We start from the raw sequence: 21,459 nt of genomic DNA, 5'->3' as shown, positions 1-21,459 counted from the left end.
CACCACAACGTGGATTAAAGTTTATTTTCACTCCGGTTGCAGCAAAACCAGCCAGTTTGAGAGTTGAAATCTACAGTATGGGTCTTTTTGGAAAAATGGCATCACGTGGATTCATCCTAATTTTCACTCCAGCTCCAAAAGAACGACACGGGAAACTGCTACATGAGCCACTGAAACTGACGATTTCGGGCCCTTGTGTAAAAATATCACCACGTAGATTAAAGCTTATTTTCACTCCAGATCCAGCAAAACCGGCCAGTTTGAGACTTGAAATCTACAGTTTGGGTCTTTTTGGAAAAATGGCATCACGTGGATTCATCCTAATTTTCACTCCAGTTCCAAACGAGTCGTACGGTAAAGTGCTACATGAGCAACTGAAAATGACGATTTCGGGCCCTTGTGATGAAACACCCTCACGTGGATTGAAGCTTATTTTCACTCCAGTTGCAGCAAAACCGGCCAGTTTGAGACTTGAAATCTACAGTTTGGGTCATTTTGGAAAAATGGCATCACCTGGATTCATCCTAATTTTCACTCCTGCTCCAAAAGAACGGCACGGGAAATTGCTACATGAGCCACTGAAAATGACGATTTTGGGCCATTGTCTAGAAATACCACCATGTAGAGTAATGCTTATTGTTACTCCAGATCCAGCAAAACTTGCCAGGGTGAGACTTGAAATCTACAGTTTGGGTCTTTTTGGAAATCTGCCATCACGTGGACTCATTCTCATTTTCACTCCAGGTCCAAACGAGTCGTACGATAAAGTGCTACATGAGCAACTGAAAATGACGATTTCGGGCCCGTGTGATGAAACACCACAACGTGGATTAAAGTTTATTTTCACTCCAGTTGCAGCAAAACCAGCCAGTTTGAGAGTTGAAATCTACAGTATGGGTCTTTTTGGAAAAATGGCATCACGTGGATTCATCCTAATTTTCACTCCAGCTCCAAAAGAACGACACGGGAAACTGCTACATGAGCCACTGAAACTGACGATTTCGGGCCCTTGTGTAAAAATATCACCACGTAGATTAAAGCTTATTTTCACTCCAGATCCAGCAAAACCGGCCAGTTTGAGACTTGAAATCTACAGTTTGGGTCTTTTTGGAAAAATGGCATCACGTGGATTCATCCTAATTTTCACTCCAGTTCCAAACGAGTCGTACGGTAAAGTGCTACATGAGCAACTGAAAATGACGATTTCGGGCCCTTGTGATGAAACACCCTCACGTGGATTGAAGCTTATTTTCACTCCAGTTGCAGCAAAACCGGCCAGTTTGAGACTTGAAATCTACAGTTTGGGTCATTTTGGAAAAATGGCATCACCTGGATTCATCCTAATTTTCACTCCTGCTCCAAAAGAACGGCACGGGAAATTGCTACATGAGCCACTGAAAATGACGATTTTGGGCCATTGTCTAGAAATACCACCATGTAGAGTAATGCTTATTCTTACTCCAGATCCAGCAAAACTTGCCAGAGTGAGACTTGAAATCTACAGTTTGGGTCTTTTTTGGAAATCCGCCATCACGTGGACTCATTCTTATTTTCACTCCAGGTCCAAAACAATCTTACTGTTAAGTACTACATGATCCACTGAAACTTACTATTTCGGGCCCTTGTGTAAAAATACCATCACGTAGATTAAAGATTATTTTCACTCCAGATCCAGCAAAACCGGCCAGTTTGAGACTTGAAATCTACAGTTTGGGTCTTTTTGGAAGAATGGCATCACGTGGATTCATCCTAATTTTCACTCCAGCTGCAAAAGAACGGCACGGGAAATTGCTACATGAGCCACTGAAAATGACGATTTTGGGCCATTGTCTAGAAATACCACCATGTAGAGTAATGCTTATTGTTACTCCAGATCCAGCAAAACTTGCCAGTGTGAGACTTGAAATCTACAGTTTGGGTCTTTTTCGGAAATCCGCCATCACGTGGACTCATTCCCATTTTCACTCCAGGTCGAAAACAATCTTACTGTTAAGTGCTACATGAGCCACTGAAACTGACTATTTCGGGCCGTTGTGTAAAAATACCACCACGTTGATTAAAGCTTATTTTCACTCCAGATCCAGCAAAACTGGCCAGTTTGAGACTTGAAATCTACAGTTTGGGTCTTTTTGGAAATCCGCCATCACGTGGACTCATTCTCATTTTCACTCCAGGTCCAAACGAGTCGTACGATAAAGTGCTACATGAGCAACTGAAAATGACGATTTCGGGCCCGTGTGATGAAACACCACAACGTGGATTAAAGTTTATTTTCACTCCGGTTGCAGCAAAACCAGCCAGTTTGAGAGTTGAAATCTACAGTATGGGTCTTTTTGGAAAAATGGCATCACGTGGATTCATCCTAATTTTCACTCCAGCTCCAAAAGAACGACACGGGAAACTGCTACATGAGCCACTGAAACTGACGATTTCGGGCCCTTGTGTAAAAATATCACCACGTAGATTAAAGCTTATTTTCACTCCAGATCCAGCAAAACCGGCCAGTTTGAGACTTGAAATCTACAGTTTGGGTCTTTTTGGAAAAATGGCATCACGTGGATTCATCCTAATTTTCACTCCAGTTCCAAACGAGTCGTACGGTAAAGTGCTACATGAGCAACTGAAAATGACGATTTCGGGCCCTTGTGATGAAACACCCTCACGTGGATTGAAGCTTATTTTCACTCCAGTTGCAGCAAAACCGGCCAGTTTGAGACTTGAAATCTACAGTTTGGGTCATTTTGGAAAAATGGCATCACCTGGATTCATCCTAATTTTCACTCCTGCTCCAAAAGAACGGCACGGGAAATTGCTACATGAGCCACTGAAAATGACGATTTTGGGCCATTGTCTAGAAATACCACCATGTAGAGTAATGCTTATTCTTACTCCAGATCCAGCAAAACTTGCCAGAGTGAGACTTGAAATCTACAGTTTGGGTCTTTTTTGGAAATCCGCCATCACGTGGACTCATTCTTATTTTCACTCCAGGTCCAAAACAATCTTACTGTTAAGTACTACATGATCCACTGAAACTTACTATTTTGGGCCCTTGTGTAAAAATACCATCACGTAGATTAAAGATTATTTTCACTCCAGATCCAGCAAAACCGGCCAGTTTGAGACTTGAAATCTACAGTTTGGGTCTTTTTGGAAGAATGGCATCACGTGGATTCATCCTAATTTTCACTCCAGCTGCAAAAGAACGGCACGGGAAATTGCTACATGAGCCACTGAAAATGACGATTTTGGGCCATTGTCTAGAAATACCACCATGTAGAGTAATGCTTATTGTTACTCCAGATCCAGCAAAACTTGCCAGTGTGAGACTTGAAATCTACAGTTTGGGTCTTTTTCGGAAATCCGCCATCACGTGGACTCATTCCCATTTTCACTCCAGGTCGAAAACAATCTTACTGTTAAGTGCTACATGAGCCACTGAAACTGACTATTTCGGGCCGTTGTGTAAAAATACCACCACGTTGATTAAAGCTTATTTTCACTCCAGATCCAGCAAAACCGGCCAGTTTGAGACTTGAAATCTACAGTTTGGGTCTTTTTGGAAAAATGGCATCACGTGGATTCATCCTAATTTTCACTCCAGGTCGAAACGAGTCGTACGGTGAAGTGCTACATGAGCAGCTGAAAATGACGATTTCGGGCCCTTGTGATGAAACACCCTCACATGGATTAAAGCTTATTTTCACTCCAGTTGCAGCAAAACCAAACAGTTTGAGACTTGAAATCTACAGTTTGGGTCTTTTTGGAAAAATAGCATCACGTGGATTCATCCTAATTTTCACTCCAGGTCCAAACGAGTCGTACGCTAAAGTGCTACATGAGCAACTGAAAAAGACGATTTCGGGCCCTTGTGATGAAACACCCTCACGTGGATTAAAGCTTATTTTCACTCCAGTTGCAGCAAAACCAGCCAGTTTGAGACTTGAAATCTACAGTTTGGGTCTTTTTGGAAAAATGGCATCACGTGGATTCATACTAATTTTCACTCTAGCTCCAAAAGAACGGCACGGGAAGTTGCTACATGAGCCACTGAAAATGACGATTTTGGGCCCTTGTCTAAAAATACCACCATGTAGAGTAAGGCTTATTCTTACTCCAGATCCAGCAAAACTTGCCAGGGTGACACTTGAAATCTACAGTTTGGGTCTTTTTGGAAGTCCGCCATCACGTGGACTCATTCTTATTTTTACTCCAGGTCTAAAACAATCTTACTGTTAAGTGCTACATGAGCCACTGAAACTGACTATTTCGGGCCGTTGGGTAAAAATACCACCACGTTGATTAAAACTTATTTTCACTCCAGATCCAGCAACACCGGCCAGTTTGAGACTTGAAATCTACAGTTTGGGTCTTTTTGGAAAAATGGCATCACGTAGATTCATCCTAATTTTCACTCCAGGTCCAAACGAGTCGTACGCTAAAGTGCTACATGAGCAACCGAAAATGACGATTTCGGGCCCTTGTGATGAAACACCCTCACGTGGATTAAAGCTTATTTTCACTCCAGTTGCAGCAAAACCAGCCAGTTTGAGACTTGAAATCTACAGTTTGGGTCTTTTTGGAAATATGGCATCACGTGGATTCATCCTAATTTTCACTCCTGCTCCAAAAGAACGGCACGGGAAATTGCTACATGAGCCACTGAAAATGACGATTTTGGGCCATTGTCTAGAAATACCACCATGTAGAGTAATGCTTATTGTTACTCCAGATCCAGCAAAACTTGCCAGAGTGAGACTTGAAATCTACAGTTTGGGTCTTTTTTGGAAATCCGCCATCACGTGGACTCATTCTCATTTTCACTCCAGGTCCAAAACAATCTTACTGTTAAGTACTACATGATCCACTGAAACTTACTATTTCGGGCCCTTGTGTAAAAATACCATCACGTAGATTAAAGCTTATTTTCACTCCAGATCCAGCAAAACCGGCCAGTTTGAGACTTGAAATCTACAGTTTGGGTCTTTTTGGAAGAATGGCATCACGTGGATTCATCCTAATTTTCACTCCAGCTGCAAAAGAACGGCACGGGAAATTGCTACATGAGCGACTGAAAATGACGATTTTGGGCAATTGTCTAGAAATACCACCATGTAGAGTAATGCTTATTGTTACTCCAGATCCAGCAAAACTTGCCAGAGTGAGACTTGAAATCTACAGTTTGGGTCTTTTTTGGAAATTCGCCATCACGTGGACTCATTCTTATTTTCACTCCAGGTCCAAAACAATCTTACTGTTAAGTACTACATGATCCACTGAAACTTACTATTTCGGGCCCTTGTGTAAAAATACCATCACGTAGATTAAAGCTTATTTTCACTCCAGATCCAGCAAAACCGGCCAGTTTGAGACTTGAAATCTACAGTTTGGGTCTTTTTGGAAGAATGGCATCACGTGGATTCATCCTAATTTTCACTCCAGCTGCAAAAGAACGGCACGGGAAATTGCTACATGAGCCACTGAAAATGACGATTTTGGGCAATTGTCTAGAAATACCACCATGTAGAGTAATGCTTATTGTTACTCCAGATCCAGCAAAACTTGCCAGTGTGAGACTTGAAATCTACAGTTTGGGTCTTTTTCGGAAATCCGCCATCACGTGGACTCATTCCCATTTTCACTCCAGGTCGAAAACAATCTTACTGTTAAGTGCTACATGAGCCACTGAAACTGACTATTTCGGGCCGTTGTGTAAAAATACCACCACGTTGATTAAAGCTTATTTTCACTCCAGATCCAGCAAAACCGGCCAGTTTGAGACTTGAAATCTACAGTTTGGGTCTTTTTGGAAAAATGGCATCACGTGGATTCATCCTCATTTTCACTCCAAGTCCAAACGAGTCGTACGGTAAAGTGCTACATGAGCAACTGAAAATGACGATTTCGGGCCCTTGTGATGAAACACAACCACGTGCATTAAAGCTTATTTTCACTCCAGTTGCAGCAAAACCAGCCAGTTTGAGACTTGAAATCTACAGTTTGGGTCTTTTTGGAAAAATGGCATCACGTTGATTCAACCTAATTTTCACTCCAGCTCCAAAAGAACGGCACGGGAAATTGCTACAAGAGCCACTGAAAATGACGATTTTGGGCCCTTGTCTAAAAATACCACCATGTAGAGTAATGCTTATTTTTACTCCAGATCCAGCAAAACTTTCCAGGGTGAGACTTGAAATCTACAGTTTGGGTCTTTTTGGAAATCCGCAATCACGTGGAACTCATTCTTATTTTCACTCCAGGTCCAAAAGAATCGTACTGTTAAGTGCTACATGAGCTACTGAAACTGACGATTTCGGGCCCTTGTGTAAAAATATCACCACGTAGATTAAAGCTTATTTTCACTCCAGATCCAGCAAAACTGGCCAGTTTGAGACTTGAAATCTACAGTTTGGGTCTTTTTGGAAAAATGGCATCACCTGGATTCATCCTTATTTTCACTCCAGGTCCAAACGAGTCGTACGATATAGTGCTACATGAGCAACTGAAAATGACGATTTCGGGCCCGTGTGATGAAACACCACAACGTGGATTAAAGTTTATTTTCACTCCAGTTGCAGCAAAACCAGCCAGTTTGAGAGTTGAAATCTACAGTATGGGTCTTTTTGGAAAAATGGCATCACGTGGATTCATCCTAATTTTCACTCCAGCTCCAAAAGAACGGCACGGGAAACTGCTACATGAGCCACTGAAACTGACGATTTCGGGCCCTTGTGTAAAAATATCACCACGTAGATTAAAGCTTATTTTCACTCCAGATCCAGCAAAACCGGCCAGTTTGAGACTTGAAATCTACAGTTTGGGTCTTTTTGGAAAAATGGCATCACGTGGATTCATCCTAATTTTCACTCCAGTTCCAAACGAGTCGTACGGTAAAGTGCTACATGAGCAACTGAAAATGACGATTTCGGGCCCTTGTGATGAAACACCCTCACGTGGATTGAAGCTTATTTTCACTCCAGTTGCAGCAAAACCAGCCAGTTTGAGACTTGAAATCTACAGTTTGGGTCTTTTTGGAAAAATGGCATCAGGTGGATTCATCCTAATTTTCACTCCTGCTCCAAAAGAACGGCACGGGAAATTGCTATATGAGCCACTGAAAATGACGATTTTGGGCCATTGTCTAAAAATACCACCATGTAGAGTAAGGCTTATTGTTACTCCAGATCCAGCAAAACTTGCCAGGGTGAGACTTGAAATCTACAGTTTGGGTCTTTTTTGGAAATCCGCCATCTTGTGGACTCATTCTCATTTTCACTCCAGGTCGAAAACAATCTTACTGTTAAGTGCTACATGATCCACTGAAACTGACTATTTCGGGCCCTTGTGTAAAAATACCACCACGTAGATTAAAGCTGATTATCACTCCAGATCCAGCAAAACCGGCCAGTTTGAGACTTGAAATCTACAGTTTGGGTCTTTTTGGAAAAATGGCATCACGTGGATTCATCCTAATTTTCACTCCAGGTCCAAACGAGTCGTACGCTAAAGTGCTACATGAGCAACTGAAAATGACGATTTCGGGCCCTTGTGATGAAACACCCTCACGTGGATTAAAGCTTATTTTCACTCCAGTTGCAGCAAAACCAGCCAGTTTGAGAGTTGAAATCTACAGTTTGGGTCTTTTTGGAAAAATGGCATCACGTGGATTCATCCTAATTTTCACTCCAGCTCCAAAAGGACGGCACGGGAAATTGCTACATGAGCCACTTAAAATGACGATTTTGGGCCCTTGTCTAAAAATACCACCGTGTAGAGTAATGCTTATTCTTACTCCAGATCCAGCAAAACTTGCCAGGGTGAGACTTGAAATCTACAGTTTGGGTCTTTTTGGAAATCCGCCAGCACGTGGACTCATTCTTATTTTCACTCCAGGTCCAAAACAGTCTTACTGTTAAGTGCTACATGAGCCACTGAAACTGACTATTTCGGGCCGTTTTGTAAAAATACCACCACGTTGATTAAAGCTTATTAGAGTGATTTAGCAACAGGACGCTAGAGCGTAGGACGCGACATTTTGACCGTGAGTGAGGACGGGAGTACTGGGGCTGAATACGTGTCGCGGCAGTGACTTAGCAAGCGCGCGAAAATCAAAGACAACTTGCCAACATGGCGGATGGAGGTCTTCGCAGCGTGAGAGAAGCATTACTTCTCGCCTACAGTAGCAATGTCATTGATGCTTTAGAGTTTGCTGTGTTGTATGAGGAAAATCGTTCAAGAGAGATATTTCCCTACTGGAAATTCGAAAAATTTAACTTTGACGACTGGGACGATACTGAATGCAGAACGGAATTACGATTCGCCAAAGCAGACATTTTCTTACTACTGGAAGTTTTAGGAATTGCAGTCAAGTTCGTGTGTTCCCAGATAACTGTTTGCTCAAAGCTTGAAGGACTTTGCATTCTTTTAAAAAGGCTTGCCTTTCCATGTCGGTACACCGACATGGTTTCGCGTTTTGGAAGGAATCCAACTGAGTTATGTTTGATATTCAATACCGTTTTAGACTACGTTTACAGTTCACATCGCCATCGTCTCGAGTCTTGGAATCAGCCATTTCTTTTGCCTCAAGTCCTAGAGCGCTATGCCCAAGTCATCTACGACCGGGGTGCACCGTTGCGGAACTGCTTCGGTTTCGTTGATGGGACGCTATGCGGAATAGCAAGACCTAAACAAAACCAACGGGCTGTTTACAATGGACATAAGCGTAAACATGGATTGAAATTTCAAAGCGTTGTGACTCCAAACGGACTGATCGCTAATTTAGCCGGCCCATATGAAGGACGAAGGCATGATAGCACCATGTTGCACGAGTCTGGGATGTTAACGGAACTGCAAAGAGTTGCTTGGGCTAATGGCGAGCCCTTATGTTTATACGGTGACCCGGCATATCCGCTCGGAATTCATTTGCAAGCTCCATTTAGGGATGCACACCTAACCCCTCAAATGCAAAGATTCAACGACGCTATGAGTGAAGTAAGGGTATCAGTGGAGTGGATGTTTGGAACGATCACCAACTATTATAAATTTGTTGACTTTAAAAAGCAACTGAAAATTGGCATGAGTCCAGTAGTGTGTGGAATTCTTCAGAATGCTCACACTTGTCTGTATGGAAATTTAGTTTCAAAATACTTCAGTCTTGATCCGCCAAGCCTTCAGGACTATTTCTGGTAAAATGACAGAGATTGTTATCATGCATGAAACACAGGCAACCTTTTATCCAGTTTTTGATAAACATATGTCTGATTACAGCCCTAAATGTAATCAATCAATAAAAGAGAAAAATAACTGGTCATATTTTTTTCTTTAATCAAAAAGTTCCATAGGCAACAATGCTAACATTCTTGTATTTTAATAAAATGTAAAAGTTTTCTGTTTTAAATCCAAGGGTAATCAACAATTATTTTCTCATTGGCACACTGATACTGTCAAGATCTGTCAAGCAGATCAATTCTGAAAGCTAAGCATCATCAATAAGGCAAATTTGTATGTTGATTGAAAAACCTTGTAAGAAAATACAACTTTTGAAATGTCACAATTAACTTCAAGTCCATAAAGCTGTTCATTACTTGTCACCTCTATGAACATTAGTAAACATAAGCTGCAGCTGCTGTTGTTGTTGCTGCATGAGCGCCATCATTTGTTGTTGCATGATGTTCTGCTGTTGCTGCTGCTGTTGTTGGCTGTCTATCTGCATTTGTAGCTGTTGTCGCAATAATCCCATCTGCTCATTCCTTTCCTTTCTTTCAATCTCTTTCTCTTGCTTCTGTTCTTCGAGTTCTTTTTCTTTCAACTTTGCATCTATTTCGGTTTTCTCCCTTAACCAAGACATGGTGTCACCTCCAGATCTTCTCTTTTTCTTTTCTTTAACTTCATCATCTGCATCAGCCTGCCTCTTTTTACTTTCACCCATGGTCTCCATTGCTTTTTTCCTTATTTCCAGTGCTTTCTGTCGATCAGCATTTGCGTTTGCTCTTGCACTAGCCGCTTTCTTGTCCGACTCTTCACTCAAGGCAATCATGTCCTCCATCAGTAGTTCGAACTCTGTGAGTTCATCACCACCGGTACCAGAGCCTTTAAGTTCTCGAGAAGTCTTCGACTTGTATCGCCTCGAGAGAAGTGTGAATCGGTCTCTTACGCCCCTAGCAGTCACATCAAACAGATCCTTGTGGCAGTTAAGGTTGCTAGCAATCACTTGCCATACAGCTCCACGCTCTCGGCTGCCAGCTTTATAATGGAAGATTCCTTGTCCTCCCATTTCTTTGAGAAGCATAACATCTTTCTCTTCTGTCCAATTCATCCCGGGTCTAAAATTCAGTAGCATGAGAATTAATTCCGAATCTTCAGGGAACACTTTTTGCACGCTGTAAGCCGTTAATTACGACATTATTTTCTATTTAACAATTCAAAGTGAGTATTACATTTTATCGGCAGCCTTAAATGTTTGTAGCACAGGGTGAAATAAAGCGTTTCCGTTTCCGTTTTTACAACGGTTACTTAACGGAAACGTGAGTTTCCGCAAAAGGAAATTTAAGAAACCGTTGCGGGAAACACGTGTATACGTCACGTTTCCGCAGTTGCGGCGTCGCTTAAAGTGCCTATGAAGTAAAAAAATAATTTTGCTCAATTTGCTTGTTTATGTCTTAGTTAGCACGAATATGCGTGTTTAAGAGATCAAAAGCGCTTTTTTCTAGTATTTTTTGAGCCTCGAAGTTTGGATTTCGCAATTTGAAGTGGGTCCTTCTCGCGCGCGGCCAAACGCTCCGGTTTCACCGGAAATGACGTACTTAGTGGTTCTAAAGACACCAGGATTATGGCGTAAAGAGAGCAAAGAGGGCTGACGAAAGCTATATTTCGGCTTTTGAGTCAAACTAAGGCAATTGCGCAAACGAAACTACAACAAATACACTTATTTCTTTTGGTGAAGCTTCGCAGAGTAAATGGAAGCGAAATTTCCATGTGTATCGTAAAGCTATTCGTTCACTTCTGATGAAAACGCAAGAAGAAACGAATTCTGTTCCGTCGGCAGTTCAAGGATCGATGTTCTCAGCACAATCTCTTCCTTGCCACAAATGAAACGATAAAGTCATGAAGCGAAGAGGAAATTTACCTCTGTAAAGGATATGGAGGTCTCTATATCATTCTGCCCTGACTAGCGGAAAGAAAGATTTAGCAGTCGCGCCAGGAGTTTCCCGGCGCGCCATAATAAACAAGACGAAGGACTTTATTGAAAGTCTATATGTTACACAGCTGGGTACAGTATACGTGTTATTCTTTTATTATGAGACTTCGTTCCTCAAAATGTAATTTGTATGGTTAGTAGATCGTTTTATCATTCGTAAGGTAGCAAACACTTGAAACGATCGATCGCCAGACGCAAACTAATGCATCTGTGAAAGAAGCAAAAGTATGGAATGTAAATTCGACTTGAGTGAGTTAGAAATGCTTGTTTGTTTTCAAGTAGCGCGCTTCGAATGTTGTCATTCACGTCTGCATTTCCGGTAGTATTCTATGGCGAATGCACTTTTAAACAATACACTGAGATCTTGCAAAATCTTGGACAAATTTTACGGCTGCCTTCACCGGAATTATTTGCCGATAAACACGCACTGTAATCAGGATTTATCGTATCCGGATAAAGACGGTTGAAAATATACCGTAGAGCTAACGCCACCATAAAGAGCAACAACTGCAGTTCTGTTTATTCTTGAAGAGGAAATTTTTGGTTTCGTTCAAGTCAAAAAGTGCTAATCTTGAGTTTGAAGAAGTGTTATCTTGCCGTGTTGTCAAGTTTAATTATGTCACTCTCACGCTTCGGAGAAATATGTCAGTCCACTGTACTTTCCCACACAAGAACACAATCAAAATGAAAGCGAGCAACTGATCGCTACTTGTATTAAAATCACCAAATCGTGATATAATACCGAATAACCGATAGGCGTACCGTAACCTGAATTTACAGATTCGACAAGCAAGCAACCCCGGCGCGGCAAGCAGCGCTCGTGTCAATTCCGAAGCCCATTGCGACACTGCGAAACCAGTCACAAAATCAAAGCCCGTCGATGTATGTGCTTTTGGAAACAATAACAATTCTAGTTATTCATCTTTTATAGGGAATTTCTCATTTGAATCTGCTTTGCCAAACCTCGATCGTCCTCGTCGACCAGCGCTTGTGTGAAAGAGCGCTTATTCGGCTTGCGGCGGTTGGACAGGTCCAACCACAGGCGTCCCAAACTCACGATTCGAGAAATCGATCGAATAAACGATTTATGAAATCATATGAATGATTTATGCGAGCGTATGAATGATTTATGTAAGCGTACGAGTGAGTTATTTTTAGCGGATCGAGTGGGACGTGACTGCTTGAAGTCGCGCGGTGTTGTGTTACAATTTAGACCGTTAGAGATTTGAGCACTCTATAAGACTTTGTATGGAGTTTAAAATAACGCGGAATAAAAGCGCTCGACGAAATAAAATTTTAAATTTTTTCAATGAAATAAAGAAAATGTACTCACCTTTCTTGAATCCTGTTGTCCTTTTGGGCTATTTCATCGTTTTTTTGGGGGGAAGGGTACGACTAGAACCTGAAAACCCCCCAAAAACGATGAAATAGCCCAAAAGGACTACAGGATTCAAGAAAGGTGAGTACATTTTCTTTATTTCATTGAAAAAAATTTAAAATTTTATTTCGTCGAGCGCTTTTATTCCGCGTTATTTTAAACTCCATACAAAGTCTTATAGAGTGCTCAAATCTCCAACTGTCTAAATTGTAACACAACACCGCGCGACTTCAAGCAGTCACGTCCCACTCGATGCGCTAAAAATAACTCAGTCGTACGCTTACATAAATCATTCATACGCTCGCATAAATCATTCATATGATTTCATAAATCGTTTATTCGATCGATTTCTCGAATCGTGAGTTTGGGACGCCTGTGGTCCAACTAACTACTTCAGTCCATTTAGTGTCACGATATTTCGTTGTGCGATTCTTTTCTGCTAGAAACCCGCTCTGCCAAGTCCGCAGATGGCAACATATCGTTCTTTTCGGACAAGATTTGGATTTATCAACGAAAAAGCAGCAACAATCTCAGCTGAAGTAGTGAACTTCACTGTGTATCAACAAAATCTAAGTCTAAACTGATCCGTGGAACCACTAACTACGTCATTCGAGCCAAATTCGTGTCCAGTCTCTGGACCCACTGTTTTGTCTTACCGAGGGCACTTTAGACGGCAAAAAGTCCAATTTCTCTCTATTTGACATTATTCTTTTTTTAGCTATTCGGAAAGTAGACAAATAAGCTACCAAAACAAGCAAAAAAGTTTTTAACTTCATAGGCACTTTAAACGCATCACTTAAACGCGTGTATCCGTTAAGTTTACGTTTTGCGTAATCTCGTGCAACAGACGCGTTTCCGCAGTTCGTAAGTATGGCGGACACGCAATAATCATGTTTCCGCAGCTCGTAAATTCGGCGGGCACGCAATATTCCGCTAGGTTTCCGATATTATATGGAAAGTGAAAAATAATAAGAACCGTCAAGTTTCCGCAGCTCGTAAATCAGGAGTATATTCATAATGACCCAGATGGTTTAGATCAAAATGCTATTGTCCTAATCTGGGAAGGCCGACAACTACGAAAACTTTATTATTTGTGAAATATTGCGTAAATTAAACGTGGCCGCCAAATAAAGCGAGCTGATTTCCACGTGTTCTTTTCTTTCGGATTGGAGAATTACAAGTATTTATACAAGTAACACTCATTTTAAGTGGTAATTCATTTTATTTCGTAAGTAAGAGAATGTCTAAGTGAATCTACGAACTACAGTATAATCCTTTCTTGAAATACATGTATGTAGTCTAAAAGAAATAAAATTCAAAACAAACGTGTTGCTTGCTGACTATTACATTTGAAAGCATACAAACTAAGTATTGTTCTTTAAATGCAGCAATGCCTTGTGATTGAACTAAAATTTCCGTTGCTGTCCGTTAAATGTGATTCGTTTGAGGAAACTTAGTTGTCAATCCTCGTCTTTCCTCTCTCTTGCTTTCTTTGACGTTCGTGAACTATTCTTGTCCTGTGGTGATGGATTTGACTTCTTGACGATTATTTATGGTCTAAAGACAAGATTAAATAGTATTATAAACAGAGATATTTTGCTTAACTCATACTACTTTTTCATTTGATGGGAGGATCTGTTTTGTGATACAGACATGGCTTTAAGGAGGCTAACAAAGGTTTCCAGCACTTGTTAGCTCTTGAACTTTGATAGGTCAGTACAACGAAACTTAAACAGTTGCTGCTACAGTAATGATATCAAACCAATGTCCAATCATCGCTGAACAAGTTACAGTAATTTTCATGACATCACTGGTTAAAAACACCCTTTATTTTCCCTTTAAGCGCTTATAACTCAAAAACGAGTCCAGTGACCCCATTTTTATCACTGAATAATGATCAGCATATTTGGATACAACTTTTTGCAAAGTTAAAAAAAATTCTCTGGAGCCGTTTCAGAGCCACCTTAAAAATTTAAGGTGACTCTGAAACAGCTCCAGAGAATTTTTTTGTTGAAAAAAAAAAAAAATGTGTTTTTAACAGGTTATACCATTGCTATGGTTACAGTGATGTCAAGAAAAAATCACAATTTATTTATCAATGATTGGGCATTACAGTGGAACCCCGATATAACGATATGCCAAGAAGGCAGTAAAACTATAATGTTATATCGAGGAATCGTTATATCGGGGTTCCTTCCCATATATTTTATTATTGCCGGGACATAACATATTCATCGTTATATCGGGAATATCGTTATATCGGGGTTCCACTGTAGTTTGATACCATTTTTGTAGCAGTAACTGATAAATGTTTGTAGCACTGACCCATCAAATTATGAGAGCTGGAAAGTGCTGAAAGCTGTTGTGAGCCTCCCTAAATTTTTGCGCTGTCTAGGTAATCATTTGACTCTGATAAATAGGTGCTTCGTTTATACATTCCAAGATATTGCTCATCTTGACACGCAAGAAACTGATCATATTTTGGAGGGGTGTAGGATGGATATGATTGAGTAGGGATTTGATAGATTCACTGAAGACCTTGTAACAATCATAAATACCAACCTTTCTGACTTACAACCACCCATACCATCCCCTGTAAATTATAAGTGCTGCAAAAGACCACATACCTTTTAACTACACATAAGGAAGGAAGTTGAACATAACTATGGTTGTTATTGAAGGTATATCGTTTTTTTGAAACCAAAACACTGCTACAATGTAGGGGTGACTTGATGCAGCATATTATTGGAAGTGTTGTTTTACATGTACCATCTCAGCTAAAATGATATACTTTAGGTACGAATACACAGAAACAGTAGTACCCCAGTAACTCGAACTGGGATAACTCGAACAACCCCGCTAACTCGAACTAACTTCCATTTCCCTTGGATTTGACCCCACTTTTCAGTCATTTTTACTCGGTTAACTCGAACTTGGATAACTCGAACCCCCCCCCCCCCCCCCCCCCCCCCCTCCCCACCCCTTACTCGAACTAAATTTTGTTTCCCTTAACAAAATTTGGGTCAAATTTACCCTGATAACTCGAAATCTGGTTCTTGCAACTCACCACAGTTGCCCATTGATTAGAGTAGCCAATTTTCCACTTTTATCATAACAATGTATGGTTGTGCTAGAGTTTCTGGCAAGATAAGTTCAATTTGCACTGTACTGTATACTGAAGTGCTAAAAAATCAGTAAACTGTCAATTGTTAACTTGAAAAATTAAATATTCAATCGACCCTGCTGCGACTGCAGTAGGGGATGGGCTGGTAGGGCTACAAAATGTAGCTCCATATGATATGAAAAATGTATGAATTTTACCACTTGAAAGTACAAATTTGTAATTAAAAGTGTTTGTTTGACTTGAAGTTGACGAGATTTATAAGCCATACATGTACCACTTTAAAATGGTCTCGGCAGTCCATGAGCAAACATCCTTAAAAATGTTGAATGTTTAGAGACGCTTTGTAGACAATCTTTATCCTGATTATTATAAAGTCTTATGACTTTTACATGTACCTACCTTAACATTTTCCTTCCAGAAACTCCTCCAGTTTCTTATACTTGAGTAATTTCCTTGACTTCTTCATGCTCACTATACTCCAAAATGGCTCACAGCAATAAAGCATAATAAAGACAAAATAAATGTGTCAGACAATTACATGTACGAAATAATATGAAATGATTGTGCCATTTTTCCATTCGGAGATATCTATATTTATATACAAGATGTTACTTTTATATATGTACTATGGGTGGCCCTATTTGTACAATTGGGCATTGTTGGATAATGACAAATTCAGTTTCCAGCTCAGTTGCAGATAGCACTGTACACATTGTACAGTACATGAAAGGCTGTCATAATTTGTGACTTTCCTATAAATTACATGTACAGTGTATGTGCATGTACATTGAAACAAGTAAACTTTTCACCCACTCAAAAGTAAAGGCACATCCCACTGAAACCATGGGCGGCACACTTGAGTCAATGAATCGTGTTCGCAAAAGTCAAAAATCTATAAAAAGCTGTTAATAATTCGCAACTCAAAAACAAATAGTTGTGGAAAACTATCATTGTTCCTTTCCTGTGCTATGACAATTCTGCCTCTCATAAAATGTTGTAATAAAAATCTAACATCATTAAAACGAGTGAACTTTTCACCCACTCAGAAATGGGTAAAAGGCCTTCCCACTGAAACCATGGGCGGCACACTTGAGTCAATGAATCATGCTCGCGAAAGTCAAAAATCTATTAAAAGCTGTTAATAATTCGCAACTCAAAAACATATAGTTGTGAAAAACTATCATTGTTCCTTTCCTGTGCTATGACAATTCTGCCTCTCATAAAAAAAAAATTATTGTAATAAAAATCTAATATCATTGAAACAAGTGAATCACTCACCCACTCAGAAATGGGTAAAAGGCCTTCCCACTGAAACCATGGGCGGCACACTTGAGTCAATGAATCATGCTCGCGAAAGTTAAAAATCTATTAAAAGCTGTTAATAATTCGCAACTCAAAAACATATAGTTGTGGAAAACTATCATTGTTCCTTTCCTGTGCTATGACAATTCTGCCTCTCATAAAATGTTGTAATAAAAATCTAATATCATTGAAACAAGTGAACTTTTCACCCACTCAGAAATGGGTAAAAGGCCTTCCCACTGAAACCATGGGCGGCACACTTGAATCAATGAATCATGCTCGCGAAAGTTAAAAATCTATTAAAAGCTGTTAATAATTCGCAACTCAAAAACATATAGTTGTGGAAAACTATCATTGTTCCTTTCCTGTGCTATGACAATTCTGCCTCTCATAAAATGTTGTAATAAAAATCTAATATCATTGAAACAAGTGAACTTTTCACCCACTGAGAAATGGGTAAAAGGCCTTCCCACTGAAACCATGGGCGGCACACTTGAATCAATGAATCATGCTCGCGAAAGTTAAAAATCTATTAAAAGCTGTTAATAATTCGCAACTCAAAAACATATAGTTGTGGAAAACTATCATTTTTTTTTCCTGAGCTATGACAATTCTGCCTCTCATAAAATATTGTAACAAAAATCCAAAATCATTGAAACAAGTGAATCACTCACTCACTCAGAAATGGGTAAAAGGCCTTCCCACTGAAACCATGGGCGGCACACTTGAGTCAATGAATCATGCTCGCGAAAGTCAAAAATCTATTAAAAGCTGTTAATAATTTGCAACTCAAAAACATATAGTTGTGGAAAACTATCATTTTTCCTTTCCTGTGCTATGACAATTCTGCCTCTCATAAAATGTTGTAATAAAAATCTAATATCATTAAAACAAGTGAACTTTTCACCCACTCAGAAATGGGTAAAAGGCCTTCCTACTGAAACCATGGGCGGCACACTTGAATCAATGAATCATGCTCGCGAAAGTTAAAAATCTATTAAAAGCTGTTAATAATTCGCAACTCAAAAACATATAGTTGTGGAAAACTATCATTGTTCCTTTCCTGTGCTATGACAATTCTGCCTCTCATAAAATATTGTAATAAAAATCCAAAATCATTGAAACAAGTGAATCACTCACCAACTCAGAAATGGGTAAAAGGCACATCCCACTAAAACCATGGGCGGCACACTTAGTCAATGAATCGTGCTCGCGAAAGTCAAAAATCTATTAAAAGCTGTTAATAATTTGCAACTCAAAAACATATAGTTGTAGAAAACTATCATTGTTCCTTTCCTGTGCTACGACAATTCTGCCTCTCATAAAATGTTGTAATAAAAATCTAATATCATTGAAACAAGTGAACTTTTCACCCACTCAGAAATGGGTAAAAGGCCTTCCCACTGAAACCATGGGCGGCACACTTGAGTCAATGAATTGTGTTCGCGAAAGTCAAACATGTGTCAAAAGCTGTTAATACTTGTATTAATCTTACCACAAGAATTAAAACAAACACATAATGATTTTGTGGCAACTAACTTTGTAGCTTAATGTAGAGGATTGCAAATATGAAGGATCCTGAAGGATACATTTCAAGAGACATAATTCATATGCATACATGACGTACCCAATGCCTGCAATGCATTTCGGGGCGTTTTCAAAAACGGTCAGCCATTTGCAAGTTTTACGAAGTGATGGTGTGCTTTATGGCAAAGCAATACCATGGATTGGAGAACTATGACTTCGTTTCTTATTGTGAATGCTTTAGAAGCAAAGATCTTCCAATATAATTTTCTGGAAAGACACAATTCCTCAGAAAATGGCCGTTACTCATGTTAACAGAGAGAAATATAGTCGCCACGTTCAAGTTGGCGACTATAAAACCAGGAGTTTTTGTCTCCAAGGATGCAGTGAGTCACATTTTTGAGCCCCAAATTTTTCCCTCTAGTCTAATTTGTCTGATGCACATTTATTTCTGAAGGTTGTCATAAAAAAAAAACAATGTTTCTTGCCCGTGTGTTGCTTGCCCGTCGGGCAACCCGTGATCAGAATACGCTAGCCCGACGGATAATTCCACTAGCCCCGGGCTATCGGACAGCACTTTTGTCGCGCCCTGCTGTGCTGTGACAATTCTGCATCTTTCATTATAATTAATGCTGTAAAATGTTGTGTCCGCACATCCCACATAAACAGTAGGCAGCCAACTTGTGTCAGTGAATGTTGTTGGGAAAAATCAAACTTAGCTCACTTAGTTCTGATCTCAATAGCATATAATAGTGGAAAACTACCAAATGTTGTCCATTTGGTATATTTATGACACATGTACAAAGTAAGCTTACAGTGTAACACTTGACTGACTTCAAAACATTATGATAAAAACCTAATATCATTGAAACAATCATTAACCAGAAATGTAGCTCACGTGGCCATGACCTTTGGCCATAACATAAATTTAAAGTCTAATTTTAAAACACAAACACAGAATTATGAAACTTAAGCTTAAATAGCTCATACACCAACAAGGCAACGCAAATGTAAAGCTTCTATGAAACCCAGGGATGAAACACGAGTCACCCGTGCAAATAGGTTTTTAAAAGCTTACCTTAATAAGAAATTTGGCCTTTACAGCAGTGTTGATCCGAAATCCGGTAGAAGACAACTCCATACAGCTACCTTGGAAACAAAGTGGTCTTTACGTGAAGAAAACTGCCTTTTAGGCGACTGAAAATGTCGATTCTTCGTAAGGCGAACTTCGAAACCGACCGCCAAAACTCATCTAAATCAAAGAGAACGCCGGGAATGATCTTCGTTGCCAGTGATCTGTTAGTAACCAGTCCCTGATTCGATTGTCACTCGGCCAGTTCAGTGAATCGACCTTTGTACCGCGGCCGTCGTACAACAACAACAAAAAGAAATAAATAAACCGAAAAAATAAACCGAAATCAAAATATTTAAATCGGCAAATTATCGTCAAAGCGTTCAGCTATTGACTTTTTTTTCCTCTGGAATGTTTTGAACTTTATTTGACGAAGTAGCAATCGTCCGTGTGAGGTCGTGTGACTGACACTCGTTTTGACACTGGGGTAAAAGCAACTCTGGGCCTCTGAACTGCCTCTGATCCCTCTAAGCCGGCTGAGCGAGCTGGCCCTTATGAAAAGAGTATTGACAGGCTTCAGTAACGTTTCAGTCGAGTAAACCACTCTTAAACTAGAAATCTTATTTTAAGAACAAATTTCTCAAAACAAATCGCGAATTAAGAACCTTAATTCTTAAATAAAAAACGATCACTTGATTTAAGGTGACCGTTTTTTATTTAAGAATTAAGGTCCTTAATTCGCGATTTGTTTTGAGAAATTTGTTCTTAAAATAAGATTTCTAGTTAAGAGTGAACGTCACGGAAACAGAATCAAAAGGTGTCCGCAAACGGAAACGTTGCGGAAATGTACAATCAGGCAGGAATATTGTGCTGTCGCGTATCCGTTGTATCCGTTCTGCGGAAATGCAACAGAAATGCACACGTTCAAGATTCCGTAGTGTTTCCGCGAAACGGAAACATCTTATTTCACCCTGTGTAGGCTTTAGACCGAAATTCGTGTCGCTACACTTCAAGGGAAATATAAAGTAGAACAATATAGTCTAATATGGTTCGAACTGTAAGAAAATTCAACGGCATCAAGTTCTGTCTAATCCAACCTTTCAACCACGGGTAGAAGTTCTACTACTGTTTCTCTTAGATAGAAAATTTTACGGAAGGTTTTCCACCATTAAATTATACGAAACTCGTAAACCTGATTCCATGCGGATTTTTTATCTGTGTATATAGCGAAAATACTCGCAGCTTACATATACATAAATTATTTCCAAACTTGTGAATGGACAGACTTCATAAATTCCACTTACTTTTTGTTCATTTCTGCCATTTGCTCTTCACCTGAAGGGAAAAGAAGAATAGAAAGAATTAAACTTGCGCTTTTCGAAGAGCCTTCGAAGGCTGGCAAAGTACAGAAGTGAAATGTGGTCAGTCATCAAGCGATTTTTCGACGAATTTTTATGTTCTTAATGTAAATGCACTCAGTGTGATGGATCAGCTAAGACTGTAGTGGAAAACACAACGAAATTTTAACTTATTAAGTGAAATAAAAAGCATTTTACCTCTTGTTTTCGCCACGTCTTCAGCAGGACGGCAAAATACACAGTCTCGCGTCCTCGACAGCACGTCGGTTTGAAGACGCGTGACAGATCTACTAGTTTCCAGTCCTTTTCAGCGAGCGCGACGTCTTGAATTGAGGTCACGTCCTGTTGCTAAAACAGTCTATTTTCACTCCAGATCCAGCAAAACCGGCCAGTTTGAGACTTGAAATCTACAGTTTGGGTCTTTTTGGAAAAATGGCATCACGTGGATTCATCCTAATTTTCACTCCAGGTCCAAACGAGTCGTACGATAAAGTGCTACATGAG

General features: G+C 39.9%; 2 protein-coding genes across 2 annotated transcripts; one reads left to right on the top strand and one right to left on the bottom strand.

Moving 5' to 3' along the window:
* The first annotated feature begins 8,127 nt into the window (after positions 1-8,127).
* LOC144664888 (uncharacterized) lies at positions 8,128-9,322 on the top strand. Its single transcript, XM_078526095.1, has one exon. It carries the CDS (start codon positions 8,128-8,130, stop codon positions 9,187-9,189), a length of 1,062 nt encoding a protein of 353 aa, XP_078382221.1. The 3' UTR covers positions 9,190-9,322.
* On the bottom strand, positions 9,305-21,248 carry LOC144665364 (uncharacterized). Its single transcript, XM_078526606.1, has 3 exons — positions 21,154-21,248; positions 20,902-20,932; positions 9,305-10,322 (listed from the first exon to the last, which is right to left on the bottom strand). Exons 2-3 carry the CDS (start codon positions 20,919-20,921, stop codon positions 9,581-9,583), a joined length of 762 nt encoding a protein of 253 aa, XP_078382732.1. The 5' UTR covers positions 20,922-20,932; positions 21,154-21,248; the 3' UTR covers positions 9,305-9,580.
* Positions 21,249-21,459: the final 211 nt, after the last annotated feature.

This window comes from Oculina patagonica, chromosome 9 (genome assembly GCF_052425735.1).
Source record: "Oculina patagonica isolate OP01 chromosome 9, crgOcupat, whole genome shotgun sequence".
Lineage (NCBI taxonomy): Eukaryota > Metazoa > Cnidaria > Anthozoa > Scleractinia > Oculinidae > Oculina > Oculina patagonica.
Note: the sequence above shows the minus strand (reverse complement) of the source record. Positions and strands in the feature narration are given on the sequence as shown.